The following is a 16,552-nucleotide window of genomic DNA, read 5'->3' on the forward strand; positions in this document are numbered from 1 at the left end:
TGAAGGTGGTACTTGTGTCTCCATGTGTGGAGTCTGTAGTAGTTCAGCAGGAATGCTGATTCTCCAAACTCCGAAATACAATTATTGTGTGTTCACCGTGATATGAACCTGACTGTTAAGAGGCAGCTGCTGCAACAGCTGCCAGGAGCCCAGAGTGGCCACATTCAGCAGGATTCGTCTTAACACGGGATGGCAAAGCCATTGGGTGGAGGGAGATGAGAGGCTGAGGGTCTTTGCAGGAAGATTGCTTGTCTCATTTAATGTGTGAGTAAATGATGCACTGCTTTGAGGTAGAGTCAGTCATATAATTCAGCCCTTACTGCTGATTTTTGTTTAAATGATCCAACTTGGCTGCTGACACAGGTTAAATTAATTTCATCATTGTAATTCTATCATATAAATGGCAACTATGTAAATCAAGTGTCTATGAATAAGACAAAAAATAGATATGAGGGAATGATTTGGATAATACAGGCCAAGGAATCTGGTAGGGCTATATTTGAACCAGAATTATGTGGATTAAGATTCTATACTGGTTAAATTCTCCTGAAAACCATATTTAATTTTACTCATTGAAGTTCAGAACTATTTGGGCCTAGAATGTCAAGGCCTTGCTGTAGGTTGGATGGGCTTTTCCATTCATAACTGGCCACATGAAGGCTTGCTTGTGACTCCTAGTTCCTCTGTAGTTAAGGAGACATGAAACAGAATTTGCCAATGTTCTAAGTTCTTGTCTCAAGTGATTCCATGATGTCTGCGACTTCAGGAAGCTACCAGAGGACCAGCTTCCTGGCTAGATGGCCAAAGTGTTGAGAAATTGCTAGAAAGGCTTCACTCCGTTAGTCACAATAACACACACCCTAAAAGAGCAACAAAGGTCAAGAGCTCCTTCTTCCAAGGACCACTTCTGCCACTGATAGGCTGAACCAGTGCCTTCATCTGAGCAGTGAAGGGGCGTAAATGAGCAGGGACACACTCCTCAGACCTTCTGCCTACGGCTTTGCCTACTAATTGGTAGAGGCACTAGCACACAGCAGTTAAAGAGGAAGGCTGCTTCACATCTCAGCTCCATCACTCATAGCGCTGTATGTCTGTTTCCTCATTTCCTTCTTTTTTTTTTTTGTTTTTGTTTCTGTTTTTGTTTTTGTTTTGAAACGGAGTTTTGCTCTGTCTGTCGCCCAGGCTAGAGTGCAATGGTGTGATCCCAGCTCATTACAACCTCCACCTCCCGGGTTCAAGCAATTCTCCTGCCTCAGCTTCCTGAGTAGCTTGGATTACAGGTGCGCACCACCACGCCCGGCTAATTTTTGTATTTTCAGTAGAGACAGCATTTCACCATGTTGGCCAGGCTGGTCTCAAACTCCTGACCTCAAGTGATCCACCCTTCTTGGCTTCCCAAATTGCTGGGATTACAGGCGTGAGTTACTGTGCCCAGCCTGTTTCCTCATTTCTTAAATGAGAACTATACTACAATCCTCACAGGGTTTTGACAGTTAAAGGAAATGATGTACATATGAAGATTGGCACTTAATAATCCCTGAATAAACGGTGGCTAGTTGCTGTAAAAATATGACTATTATTGCATATGCTTATATACCATTATCAGCATGAAATGATTAGAGTTAATGGTCTTTACTACCTGGTTCTTCTAGGCAAATATTTTCCTTCCTGAGTGTGTGGAAGTGATGGGTTAAGGAAGGAAAACTAGATCTCCATTTCTGGCTTATGTTTTGTGGTTTATAATTTCAGAGCTTTCTTTTTTTTCTTCTGTCACAATGCCATTAATTGATGATAAATTTTCCTCTAAATAAACACAACATATTAGCCACCAGCTGTCTTGCCCAAGGTTGTAACTAGATCTTTATTATAAAACATGATAAAATTCCAAAGGATTTTTAAGAATTTAAACTGCAACCTGAATAAATAACAGGTATTCTAAAGCCATAATTATACAAACTGGTGTTCATCTTAATTAAATTCAAGTTTTCAAAAAAGGTTTTCTGAGTTTTCAAAATCACAAAGTAATTAGCAATACATCTGAAAACATAAACAAGTTAGAATATTATTTAAAGACTTAAAAAGAAACAAAAATAAAATAGGAATATAAATTAATAATAAAAATTTCATAGTTTATGGTACCAGGTAGATATAGATTTGATTCCTAGATTTGCTATCTACCAGCATGTTACTTTGGGTGAGCTGCTCACAAAATGTCTCTGAACTTCAAAATCTTATGTATAAAACTGATATGGTAATACTTATCTACCAAGGATCATTTTTAACATTAAATGAAATAATGAATTTTAAAAATCTAGCAGAGTAAACCTAGCACATGAGTGAGCTCAGCAATGCCCTAGTTCTCTATCTCTTTACCTACCAGATAAGAAATTATGCTACAAAATAACCATTATTTAAGAGGACAACAAAGAAACAGAAATATGAATAGAGAATAAAGCAAATAAAAACAAGCTTGGAAAGCTCAAAAATTATACAAAATAATATCTAATGAATTTTAAAATGTAACAATTAATGAAGGATTTATTTAATTAATAATGCCAAAAGGAGACATATAATCACAGTTTACAATATATATCCAAATGAACGCCAGTTAAAGAGCTAAGCAGAAAATAAAAATCAAATATAGGAAGATTAGCATAAAATAAGATACTTGTGACTTTGAAGGTTAAAAGTTACAAAATCATTTGCAAGTGAAAATATTTAGCTATAACTTTAAAATTTTATTTAACTAAATAATATGTAACTAAAAAGTAAAGCATCAAACAAGGAAATATTTGTGTCTAATACTTAGGAAAATAATAAATGTCAATATTTACAGATGCTATGATTTTATAACCCACTCCTAGTCATTTAGAGATATTAAAAGTGATCATATAATATGAATAAAATTAAGATAAAAGTATAAACTTTGGTCAACCTTCTACATAACTCCAATACCAAAGTAGAAAATAATTTTAGGAATAATATTGAATCCTCAATAGTAGCAACAAGTAAAAGATATAAAATATATAATCATTTTTTGAAAAAGTATGGTTGCAAATCAGTAGTATGAATATGATGACCACTAAAACACTTCATTGAGAGAGTTTAGGTTTGAATAAATGAGTTACAATGCTATGTTCTTGGATGGCCCATCTCAGAATTGCAAGCATGTCAGGTTTTTCAGAAGTATTTATAGATTTGATGCAGTCCCAGTCAAAACCCTTTGTCATTAAAAAAAAAAAAATTGACAGATATAATCTTGGCAAAAGTTTTCTAAATCAACAAGCATCATAAAGGTTACAGTGAATCAGACATTCTGCTACATTGCCATTGGCATGGTGAATCAGTACTTCCCTTGTGAAGGAAAATTTGTCAGGGAAGAGTCATCACGAGGCTTTAGATTATGCAACCCGTATGTCCCTGAAATTATACTTTCAGGAGGAAATTCCAAGGATATCATAGTGAGTCATGAAGTGCAATGCTTATCATGGAGTTTTTCATACACCTGGAAATACACAGATGACCAAAAGGCAAGTTACCTAGTGAATGTGTTAAAGCATACAGTGAACATTAAGCAGTTTCTAGAATCATGTTCTCAAAGAATGTTTAGAGACATTAGAAAGGACTCAGTACATAACATCACATGAAAAAATATAGGATACAAAACTTTAAGGTGAAAAAATGTAGCGTACAAAGCTTTAAATCAGTCTGAGCCATGTGCACAGAAAAATAAAAGAAAAAAAGAAAATGTACAGCAGTCAATATGTTATTATTTTTAATTTTTTATTGTTTTGCTTGTTTATAACACTCGTACAATGATAATGTATTACTTTGTTATAAGCAGAAAAAGAAAATTTAAATTTTTTCCAATTAAAAATGGTAAACAGTTGTCTCATGAGAGAGAAAATAAATTAGCAAACACATAAAATATTTCAACAAAGAGAAGCAAAGTAAAATAATGGTGTATAATTATAGAGTTCATGACAAAATCTTAAAAATATCTACACATGTACATATATGTACCTAAAGTACTGTTGTGAAAATGGTCTACTCAGAAAATGCATTGAAATTAGGAACTTTGTATTTTATTATATCTTATTTCCTGGAGTCTGGGTGGAGAATCTGACCATCAAGTTAGTCTTGTTTTTCTAAGCAAATAGGTGTGATCTTGATGAATTCACATTGATTAAATAAATCAAACACACACAAGTAAATAAAATATCATGCAATCATTTTTCCTGTCAATGAGATGATTCACACAACCCCCAATTCCAAGAGAGATCAAAGTGAGGATACTCCCATTGTCTTTGGGAGTATCAAGGGAAATCAGACACAGGAAGATTTATAAATGAGTATTATGTTTTACTTAATGCAACTGCTTCAAAACAGACTCTCAGAGAGCATTTTTGCATGAATTCAGAATCCTATAGGTATAAAACATACCTGATATAGGTTAAACAGTGCTTGAATTAAAGCAAATAGTAAAATCTAGGAGTTACGGTTTCTTAGTCCCTGAAGCTGACAAATATGAAGCTGTAGAGAAAATTTTAAAGATGAAATTAAGTCTAGCAATTTTATTATTATCTTCACAGAGAAACATTTTAATGAAGTTAAATAATGCACTGAAATACTTCAAATGTTAAAATGTAAAGGTGTCAAGCACTGTGCAGCGAAGGGCTCTGTTATGAGATCAGTGTTTTTCTTGCTTCATTTTGATGGCTTCTGTTACAGACACACCCTGAGGAGCCTGCTCTTCAGCCATGCATATAATCTTTTACCTTTAGTTTTTCTGATTAAACAAATTCATATGCTACGAAGGCAATTCTCTAACTCCTAGCATTGTAAATAGTTAATTTGAAAAATCCAACATTTAGGGATTGAGCAATAGAATCACAACCACTAAACAGAAAAAAAAAAAAAAAAAAAAACTTTAGAATTTAAAACCTCACTCTATTTCAAACTATCTGAAAATATTGTAAGGATTGTGAAGATAGGAATTGTGTCTTGAACTTTAAGTGTTATTGCAGCACTTAGCATTGTGTTTAGCATGTACTTAGAGTTAAATGTTTAGGGATAGAAAATTACGTTTTGGTTTATGTATAGTGCAAAACACTTCTGAGGATAATACCACTGCTAAGAATATACTTGAAGTTTAGTGTAATTTGGTGAATGTTTAAGAAAACAACCCCAGACTGCCTATGTAGCAGTGGTCAGAAAAGATTAAAAAACATCCCTTGGACTATCCTTCATTACATATTCATGATGATAATATTAATTTATTTAAAATGATAGATAATGACAAATTATGTCTGGGAAGTTTGATGAACAAATCCCAGGCAATGGTTTACTTCTGTCCTTTTATTTGTATATCTTGATAAATGAGATGTGAATTTTTAAAATCTTGCTTCAAATATTTCTAATTACTTAATGCTGACAGCTAAGAAGATAACTTCTACTAATGAAGGTAATTAATAAAGCATTCTAATTAAGAAAACTTGAAATAGCTAGATTAAGGAAAACGGTAAAGCCACTGGCTCAAACTTGGAAAAAATATGGGTAAAATCTTTTTTTTTTTTTTTTTTTTTGAGACGGAGTCTCGCTCTGTCGCCCAGGCTGGAGTGCAGTGGCGCGATCTCGGCTCACTGCAAGCTCCGCCTCCCGGGTTCACGCCATTCTCCTGCCTCAGCCTCCCGAGTAGCTGGGACTACAGGCGCCCACAACCGCGCCCGGCTAATTTTTTGTATTTTTAGTAGAGACGGGGTTTCACCGTGGTCTCGATCTCCTGACCTTGTGATCCGCCCGCCTCGGCCTCCCAAAGTGCTGGGATTACAGGCGTGAGCCACCGCGCCCGGCCTAATATGGGTAAAATCTTAAGACATTTTCCTTGTGTTAAAACAGGTGTGTTTTCTGAAGCCATATAATTTATGCTTTTTTAGGTCCTATTGACATTAGGTCCTCCAATGATTCCTTCCTCAAAGTCAGACATTAATTAACCATAAAAATTCGTTTTTTAGTTTTTTGTTGTTTTTTGTTTTTGAGACAGAGTCTCACTCTGTCACCCAGGCTGGAGTGCAGTGGCGTGATCTCAGCTCACTGCAGCCTCAACCTCCTGGGTTCAAACAATTCTCTGTGTCAGCCTCCCAAGTAGCTGGGACTACAGGCATGCACCCAGCTAATTTTTGTATTTTTAGTAGAGACGGGGTTTCCCTATGTTGGCCAGGATGTTCTTGATCTCTAGACCTGGTGATCTGCCTGCCTCGGCCTCCCAAAGTGCTGGGATTACAGGTGTGAGCCACCGCTCCTGGTCTTTAGTTTTTATATTTATAAATCATGGCTATATCTTTATTTTTCAATTTACCTAAGAAGATATGTGGGAAATGAAATAACGTATTTGCAGCTATGTTTCTTTCCTTCTTTCTTTTTCTTCTATTTTTTTCACTCTGAGTTCCTCAGTTGCCATTTCTTTAAAAATATGAGATGTTTTTCCTGCTTTGATGAGAGAGTTTTCTCTGACAGTATTGGCAGTGGAGGTCTATAGCAACATGCAAAGAGGACGTGGATAAGGAGAGGTATTCTTTATTTCACCAACTGATGAGCGATTTCTCAGATATTCAGCCAAATTGACCCCTGTTTCCTCAACTCACGAGTTATTCTTTTCTCTGCCCTTTTCAGTTAGTAGTCAACAATACTAGCTGTGATGCACTTCTGTTGGCTTTCTAATTCAGGGCAAGCTGTCCTCACTGAGCCAGGGAAGGGCTCTGGGTGCACGATCGCTGAAAGGATGCCAGGGCACATGGATGCCATTTGTCTCTATTGCGTTCCCCAACTTGAATACACTTTCTGAAACCCTTAGTCAAATTTAGCACCATTCATGATCAGGGCAACAAAACCACATGTGGAATTCCTAATATGAAATTTGTGATTTTTCAAATAAATCCTGGATTAATAACTACCTATACATGATTAATAAAGAGAATGCTAATGAATAATGAAAGCAAGCAGGCAGGAAGCATTTTTAAACTCTGTGACTAAATAGTTTCAAGCATTTTAGCAACATTTGTCTATATACCAGTAAATGTAGTGCTAATTATAAATCATTCTTATTTATGCATTAAAGCAATTATTAAATATATGCAGTATTAGAATTTCATTCTTGGAAAGGTTTCTGTTTGTTTTTCCACCAATTTATATTGTTCTCCTTTACATTTTGCCAAAGCCATTCATATCTCTATATATTTTTAATAGGCAGAATTGGAAAAGTATAAAGTTTTCAGATATGAGGAATTGCCATATGAAATTATGATGCAAATATTTGTACCATCTTAGCTCTACAGTCAAACAGAAACCGGATTTGAGTCTCACCTGTACCACCTACTAGTTGAATAAACTCCAATAAGTTGCATAATCTCCTTCAGCTTCAGTTCCCTATCAGTAAAATGATTATGGTTAACTCCTGGGATCATAGCCAGAGGTAAAGAAATCACAAGTGTTCAAAATTATTGGCAACTTCTATCATAACCATCATCCCATCTGCACAAAATCAGTTCTTGCTTGTAGGGGTGTGCTACCGTGAAAATGTGCTGTTTTCAGATGTGCCGTGTCCCCAGCAAGAAGAAGGCAGCATTGCTTGCACACATCCACTCTTCAGTTGCTGCAGGAGGTAGAAAGGCCTGACAGCTGCAGAGGAGGGTTCTAAGCAACAGAAGAGAACCGTCTTTGGTGAATGGAGTGGCACCCATGCACCCTGTCCTGTAGACCTGCGTTCATGGGCAACTGCACTCCCCCTCAGCTACAGTAAGAGCCCTCATAACTAGAACAGAGCTGTAAATTTGCTGACTAAAGGAAAGCAAGAAGGGAAATTTAAACAGCTGCTACCAGCATGCCGGGGCACATTAAATAGGCAATTTATGTATTAGGTCAAAGTGAAGCACATTTCTTTTAAAAAGCAGATTTCTGGAAGAAATTGGCACCGGACGCATAAGCATTCTAATAAAAAGATACTCTTCTCAAAAAATTATGGGATAAAATCATTCTATTATTTGACCTTTCCCCTTAAACAGTGATTTAGTATGTTCAAACCTGAATAAAAATTGCATTAGAAGCTAGCTCAGTTTTTCTCACACAGCGATTTTCATTTCTGAAGCTGGCACCTGTAATAAATGAGAAATATGTTGAAGGGGCCCGTCTGCTCGAAGAGCTGTAATGGACACTCAGTTCCTCATAAGCTGGACTTCTTCACAGACAGAAAAGTATCTGGCTGTTGCTACTTTTACTGTTGGAGGATTTCTAGTTTTAAGTTTGTGGTTATGAGCCTCACTCATATTCATTTTTACAAAACAAGGATTCTGGAGTCAGACCACGCAGCCACAGTGGGGTGGCGGGTGGGAGTAGAAAATGTTTTCTTTCTTTTTCCTTGCTCCTTTTGATTCCATTTGATACCCAAACAAGAAGAGAAAGAAGAGAAAAGCCAATCACGAATCACGCCTAACTCTGCAGAACGATGCCCCGAAAATACTGATGGTACCCCATATCTAAGCCAACTAAACTTGTGTTTACATAGGAAATTAATCCATCAGAAAATATTCAAAGCCAAGAGAAAGTGGATATTTGGAGAATTGGTCAAATGTACATGGAATAAGTGGTTTATTTAGTTTTCTTCACTCAGCACTTTGAATTAAATACCCACATCCCCTGCCAAAAGTCTGGTTCTCACCCCCCACCTGCCACTAACTAACGATGGTACTTTGATCCATCAATGTAACCTTTCCTGGGCCCAGACTACCAAATTTGAATAAAAAGCTTGGAAAAGAGATTTTTGAAAAGAAGAAGGAATGCTAGAATAATAGTGGAGCCAGGTATTAAATGAATATTTAAAGGAATTCAGAGGAACCTTTGCAAGCTGTAAAAGTGTATGCTATGAAAAGTTAAAAATATTGTTATATCATAAGAAATTTGGTACATTACGAAGAACAAACAGGCTTTACATTTTATTAATGCATAGAAAAACCAAGAGGCTGGTAATGTTTTCATATTCAATATTTATCAGTTCAGAGTTGGGGCAAAGTTAAGTTTTATATCAAGTATGAAGTATGTTATATGCGAACTATGTTACACGTGGTGCATTTCCTCTGAAAAGATGAGTATACGTTCAAATGATAGCTGCGCATCTCAATTTAACAAATGTGGGGTATTGGAGCAAGGTTGCTTGTCCCAGGAGGTTTCAGAAAGCGGCAGATTTCTGCTCTGTGCTGATGGACCACACTGCTGTTTCTTCATTTCTGTGTCTTTGCATTACTCCCTGCTAGGATGAGTTATTTCACATTTTTGGGTTACATATTCCTGATCTGCATATTTGCCACACAGGGTTGTTGTGAGGATTAACCAGTATGATGGAGGCACAGTGCCTACTGCATGTTGCCTGGCACCTAGCAGGTCCCCAATAGTTTCAGCCGTTTTGGAGGGTAAGGTGTGGGCACGCGGAGAGATGCAGCACTGTTCAGCCTGCCCACTGTCTCCCAGCCTGGTGACTGCAGACGCAGGGAAAAAATGGTAGCACAGACGGAGGTCTAAACTGAAAAGGAAGGTGCTGAAAGGCAGCCAAGCACTTCTACCTGGCGGACATATGAGAGGGGCATGGAAGGGCAAGAGGCATGAGAACAGGAGCTGGTGGCACTCAGGCAGTGACGCAGAAGCAGACCCTGACCTCTCCAGGCAGTGGCCCTCTCTGGCTGGCAACAGGCAGTCCACTTGAGGCGGGCAGCCCCACACCGTTTCCGCCGGACTGCTGAGGCTACCGAGGTCTCAACTACTATGCTTTGATTGTTTTTAATTTTCCTTTCTTTTTGTAATGAAATATATGGAATTTCTGTTATTCTCTGAAATCATAACCGTAGTGAAGTTAATACCTGGAAGGCTTTTTCCATGTTTCTCCTCGGCCGGGCTTTCATTTGTCACACTCTCTTGAGAAATGCTTGCCTGCTGCATCTCAGAAGAGGCGAGGCCCACACCACTCTTGCATGAGGAAGAGAAAAGGATGAGAAATGGAAGCCAAGCTTCTGCCCTGCTGAGACTTCTAAGACTTCTCAGACTCTTCCATTTACAAAATGAAGAAATTACCTCCTCCGCCTTACAAAGACGGGGGATTACACTTACGAGAGCACTATGAAAATCTTTAAGCGTAGAAACAAAGTAAATGAAAGGCATCATGATTAAACAGATGTCGAAGGACATTATGAAACGGCAGTCTGTGTCCAAGAGAAACCTCTAGGTCCTATTAGGCCTATCTTCATCTAAGCCTACTGCCTGTAAATTTTCTTCACATAATTTAGATAATAGCATCTTCCTTTCTTCTTCACAGAGCATTTTATGTTGGGGGTAAAGTTTGAAAACTCTCGAGGCGTTGCTTTACACATTGAAAGTAATTTTTAAAATTGCAAAAAATTTTACTCCTTGCTTTTAATGAGCTAATAGCATAATCAGTGAGGTAAGACAAATATGATTAATTACACACAATGTAGGCCTGGTAAAGAACCTAGCAAAAGAAAATACTGCTGAAGTTCAGAGGAGAGAGAGATTATAACTAGCTACTAGGAACAGATAAATGGACAGGCAATTATCTGAGGGCAATAGTTGCTTAGATGTGTGACTGTATTAAGGGGATAACAAATTATCCTGCTTGGCCTCAGCAGAGAACAAAAGCAAATAAAACAAAACAGGCAATCCTATCACAACACAATACCTGGCATACTAATATGATGAGAATAAGACAATTCTACACAGTTATTATGCTCACTTTAGGAAACATGGGGGAAATAGTATCTCATTTAAGATCTCAAAAGTGAGTGGCAGCAGAGAAAATCAGAACTCAGGGGTCCTGACGGCAATCCTGGCTCTGAGTATTTCACAAAAGTAAAGCATTTCTATCTGTAAAATGAGCACAGAGTGGCCGAAGTTTACTTGTTACATAAAAGTTAATATTTCCATACAATAAACCGTAACATGTTTGATAAGAAGTAATGGCATTATGTAATTAGTATAAATCTGAATGAAAATGACTATGATGATTATTTGTTAAAATTACACAGGACAAATTGTAGCATTTTAGATTCTCAGATGTCACTTCTAAAAGTCTTTGGGCCTACAAAGATAAAGAAGTACATATCTTTTCATTCAAGACATAAAAAACAGAAAGGAGAGAAACACAGTCAGTAGTTTGATGACAATACACATTTGCTTTAGAATTCACTATATAGGAAAAAATCTTTGTAATTTTCCTGGTGAAAATGAATTGTATTTAATTAAAAATATGCTAGTAAATGCATGCACCTAGAGTGGTTGAATGATTACAATCTGAAAACAAAAGTACCACGCTTCAATAGTTTATTACATATCTGATGGAAGTTCAAAATTTTAGTAGGCTCAAAATATTCTTTACACTGCATCATTGGGTTTCCTTTTAGTTATAATACTCATGTAAATTATGCTTTAACTTGCACATGCTGGATATAGTATGATAGGAAACGGTGGGTCAAAATGAAGCAGCTGTTTCCATAATATCTCACTGGGCTAATGGGATCAAGCATGTCCTATGAAGGGTTGATTAATTAAGAAAAGGGACGACATAAGTTATGGTGCAGTTTCAACAAGTTCGAGCCAATCTGCAATGCCCATGTTGAAAAGAAAACCATTATTTCACAAAATACATTTTAAATAGTGAATTATTTTACCAAGTTGTATTTGCTTCCAGCATTTTAAAACTTGTATTCAATACCAGACATACTTTGTGTGAAATCAAGGACCACTGCCTATTTGGGGAAGCATTTAATAATTTATTTTTCTTTCTTTTTTTTCATTAAATGAATCCCTGTCAAAGAGTTTCTCTTCAAAAGATAATGAGAATACGTGTTTAATTTTGGAAAGCTCTGATGTTATTGGTTTTACATAGATTGTGTACATTTTCCTTGCAAAATCTCTGTACTTAGAACTGCATGTGAACTGAGCTATCACTGTTGCATTTTTTGAAATTTGTCACCCAATTTGAATAGAGGACCATTCTGCAGAGCCCCACTACTAACCTCTGGGTCTTCCTCCAGTCACTAGGTTTCTGTGAGGAGATACTGTATACTGGTAAATATATAGCCCTCCTACCAGTAAGGCAAATCAATGACAACACTAAAGTAACCTAGCAGAAACACAGTAATGTGAGTTTACTAAATGGCTACTTTGGAAGCCCCAAATATTTATTCTACAAACAGTGACTTTTAGAGAAAAAGGGGTTCTGCCACAATTTTTATCATTGTCAATGTGGACCCAAATATGATTTAGATGAAGTATTCAAAAGATTGCATTTCCCCATGCTTACCCCCTTCAAACACATTTAATCTTTGTCCAGTTAAAGATGAAAGAAGGTAATGCTTTGATCCTCATCACATTTTTGTTCTTTACTAATAAAGGCATTCAATATGTCATTTGTAGCTAGAAGCTTATTGAATAAAATATATGACAAAAAAATGCAAAACTACAATTTCTTCCCTGAGATAGTCTTGGAGCTCTTTCAGGAGTTTCCAATTCTTGATAGCACTAACTTTCTCCAAGATTTTGAAGATTTAAAAAAAAAAAAAATCTCACTCTAAAAGTAAATGCCCAAATGCACCCACCCTAGAACAAGTTCCCCCCTCGTTGAGGAACCTGCTGTTCTCAGGTTGTGTCATATGCCCTGTGGATTTATGCTCATGCAGTAGGAAAAAAAAGGGATGTGTTTTTAGGTACCAGTATAGGAAGAACCAGATGACTTTAGGGAATGATCCTCAAGGAATTACTTGAGGGAAAAGTATCTGGATTTGCCCCCTCAGTGTTCCCAGCCATGGGATGGCATTGTTTGAAAACAGACAAAACAAACAACACCAACTTCCTGGGACTGAAATCCTTTGTATGTGTTGTTGTTTGCAGTGCATGCCAAGACATTCATGAGCACCAGAGCCAAGCTGGCGAGCTAATTAAATATATATATGTATGTGTTTAAAACAGCCTAATAAGGAGCGTTGGAAATCTTCAAGATGAGCGAATATCTTATAACTTCTTCCGCAGGTGCGAGGATAGCTACAAGCCATGGACTTTCTGTCCTGCTTCTTGTTTGTGGCTTTGTGAAGGGTGCTTTGCTTTAATCTAAAGTGCTGACTTTTTTCCAATATCACTTTCTCTTCTTAAAGCAAAGAGCAAATCGCCTGTAAAATCTACGGAGCGGACAGCAAAGTTGACCCTAAACTCCAAGCACCACCCTGCACCCACTGTACTCTAATTCACTACACAAGGAGCACCTGCTTCCGGAAGCATAAATGAAGAGGCTATCACATGCTTTGTTGATCATATTTTCTTTGGCAAAACACTGATCTTTTATTTTAAGAGAATTAGTGTGAAGCGACAGAACGTTTTCTAATAGCAAGATCTATTTTTTTCCCTTTTCTTTCGGCGACTAAAATCATCTCACTGACTGCTCGAGGGTTGGCCTGAATGTCATCAGGATAGGGAATATTTACTATGGATACCACTGATTTCCTACTAAAGGACCCAGTATCTTCAGGAAGCAAACAGAGATCAAAACGCTACAAAACAGAAGCTATCATCAAACAAAACCCCCTTTTTAGGGCAAGAACAAAACTATCAACACTGCAAGTCAACAAGGAGGACATTACTTTAAATAAGGAATAACACAAGAAAGAATTTTTTTTTATTTTCCCCTTTTTTCTTGGATTTTTCTTATTTTTCTTGATTACAGTTCTTATTCAATGGTGGCAAGTGCTGGTTATGGCCAATCTCCGTCAATCCTAGGAGGTTTACAGAACTACATTTTGAGTGTTCTATATTTCAATGTATTTTAATTCATTTTGCAATTCCTGTATATGCAAACCTGACAAATTCTGTAAATTGCTTATAGTATATGTGCTATAACTTCAAAGTAGATGTACTGCGACCCTCATGCAAGCTAATTTTTATCATTATATATATAAATATATACTTCAGAATATCTACGTGTTGGGCCACTGACCAACTTTTTTTGACCAAGTGTTTGTTTTTCGTTGATAATTCATACACTCCGTGAATTTTGTAATCCATTGTTTCACTTCCACAGGTTTGACAGCTGCAGATGGTCTCTGTTGTCCTCTGCTTCATTCTGGAAAGTGCATATTCAAAATTGTATCAGTCTCTGATCGATTCATTAATTTTGTTACATCTGTGCTAAGTTGGAATTTGCTACGTTCCTTTATACATGGGATAAAGGTTTATTGAGGTTTGAGAGTCTCTTGACTCGGAAGAATGTACACTCTCTGGTTTTGACAGCTATTTCTGTATTATTATCATTATACTCTTGTCAAATAGAAATGTTGCTTCTAGAAAATTTGCCTTGGAGGTGAATGTGGGGAAGGTGAAGCACTCACCATAATTCCCAAAATTCATGTTAGAACATTTCTTGCTATGGCTAAAAATGCTGCTTTCTTTGACCTTTATGAATTTCTGTACCTTTGTCATTCTGTTATTTGCTGCTAATTATATTTTAATGTCTCCTAATTAAAAATTAAAATTTGGTTGTTGGCTAAATACAATATGCAAAAGATGATGGCAGGTCCCCGACTAAAGAAGATTAACGTGTTCAGTTTTCACTGGTTAAGTGAGTTACAATTTTAAATATTCCATTCTTATTTTTGGCTTTATGATAATTCAGACTACTTTATTTTGAACCTGTTTCCTACTCTGGCAAGAAAGATAGGCAGAAATATTAAAGTGTTCCATATACATTATGGAATAGATAGAGCTTGAGAGATAAATGACCTAAGTTTTCCTTCCAGAGAGATTCTTCCATGTTCTCTCATTACAAAACCAGAAGATCAGATATGTGGGGCCATCAGCTCCCAGCCTAAGGTCCTATAACCCGAAGCTTGAAGGCAATCAGTACCTCTGCTTTTCAAAGGTAAATGCATTCATTTTCTTTGATTCAGTTATAAGCAAGTATATATTTTCATAAAATTCTTGACATTACCTGAGAAATAATATTTCATGCTAAATCTTTTACTGCCATTTTTCTCATTCATTTGGTTTATCATTTCAGTTTAATGAGAAAAATTAATAAAGGTTTTGACTGCGCTATTTTATTAATCTAGAAATGTATTTTCTTTCCAAGTTTAATACTTAAAAATGCATAAAATAATGGTAAGATAAATACCATCTATTAAGTTTAGCTGGGCCTTAAAGATTGCATACATTAAAGCATAAGTATATTGTTTCAAGTTCAGTCAAATTGGAAAAAATCTACATGTAATGTATTTTTACTCAAAATTTAGGTCATGAGATTGGTCATTTCTAAAGCAACAAAGACTTGTACCTGTATCAGCAATGTTTGCCATGCTCATAATCAAATACATATGCTAGTTTGGAATGAGCTACTGGCTCATTGTATTGGTGTCCAAAAGAATGAAGATTTATCTGTCACTGTGCCACCAAGAGTCCAACTCACTGGCCACTTTGAGAAAGAACATGGTGCACTATTTGCTTCAAACTCAAGAAGTTAATATGGAACCTTAAAAACTGGAACAGAAACGAAAACAAATTAAGGAGATCTTTCAGAGATTTTTAACCTTATAGTTTGTCTCTGCAAGTATAACTTTGTAAATAACCATAACTATGAACATGAATAAAGATTTAAAAATAAGTTAGCAGACATTCTCAACCTTGTTTCCAAGATTATGTAATGTTTATCATAAGAGAGAATCCTAAAATATTAAAATTGCTTACTTGAATTTAAGTTGAATGCTTTTGTTCTTTCTTAAAGACTTATAAATTGCTTGCAATAAAATAATGCAAATGAAAACAGATGAGGATAAAATAATAAAATAAGATAAAAATTATTTAAAGCAAAAGCCGCTAGACGGGGTTAGTAAATAAGCTTAGTGGAGTTCGTGAACCCACTGAAATTCCATGTATATTTTTGCATATTTGTTTTATGGAGATGGTCCTTCATATGGCCAATCAATTCATTGATTCTGAGTGATTTGATTATGATTTGCTGGCCTAAAAGAAGAATGTCTAGATGATTTTGAGCATCTAAGAAAACCTGATAATTATCATTTTGAACTGGTTTGCCTTAAAGTTCTTGAATATAATTTAGGAAGATATGCTAAGGCACACATATGTGTGGGTGTGTGCAGGGGGGACAAAAAAACACATTTTTAAGTTCAGAAAAAAAAATTATTGCAATTTGTTAACAGCATAGACTAATGATACAGGATGATGGTGGCTGAATTTTCAGGAATAGTAATGTAATTTTGCAATGGATACGTAGATGCCATTCAAATAAATGGTTCTGTTATTTATCCTATATTTTTTTAAAGTCAAAATAGTAAACATAACTTAGTTTGTATAAGAAAAAATTATTGCAGGAGGTCAATGCAACCTGTCTGAGATAACACATAAAACTCTGATGATTATATTTTGGAGTTAAGACTATGAAGCTAAAAAAATATGTGTGCACATAATTTCAAACATTAGGCCCAAGTAATTT

At 36.1% G+C, this 16,552-nt stretch overlaps 1 protein-coding gene across 4 annotated transcripts in view; it reads left to right on the forward strand.

Annotated features, from left to right (window-relative positions):
• LOC105493067 (V-set and transmembrane domain containing 2A) overlaps window positions 1-15,796 on the forward strand; it is a 29,554-nt gene extending 13,758 nt beyond the window's left edge. The window contains exon 5 of one of the 4 annotated variants that reach the window (XM_011760504.3): window positions 13,087-15,796. In XM_011760504.3, coding sequence (XP_011758806.1) covers window positions 13,087-13,163 — 77 coding nt within the window. In that variant the 3' untranslated portion in view covers window positions 13,164-15,796. Of the gene's footprint in view, window positions 1-12,948 lie in introns of all 4 variants that reach the window. The other 3 variants (XM_011760503.3, XM_011760505.3, XM_011760506.3) reach the window with 3 other exon arrangements.
• Window positions 15,797-16,552: the final 756 nt, after the last annotated feature.

This window comes from Macaca nemestrina, chromosome 4, assembly GCF_043159975.1.
Source record: "Macaca nemestrina isolate mMacNem1 chromosome 4, mMacNem.hap1, whole genome shotgun sequence".
NCBI lineage: Eukaryota > Metazoa > Chordata > Mammalia > Primates > Cercopithecidae > Macaca > Macaca nemestrina.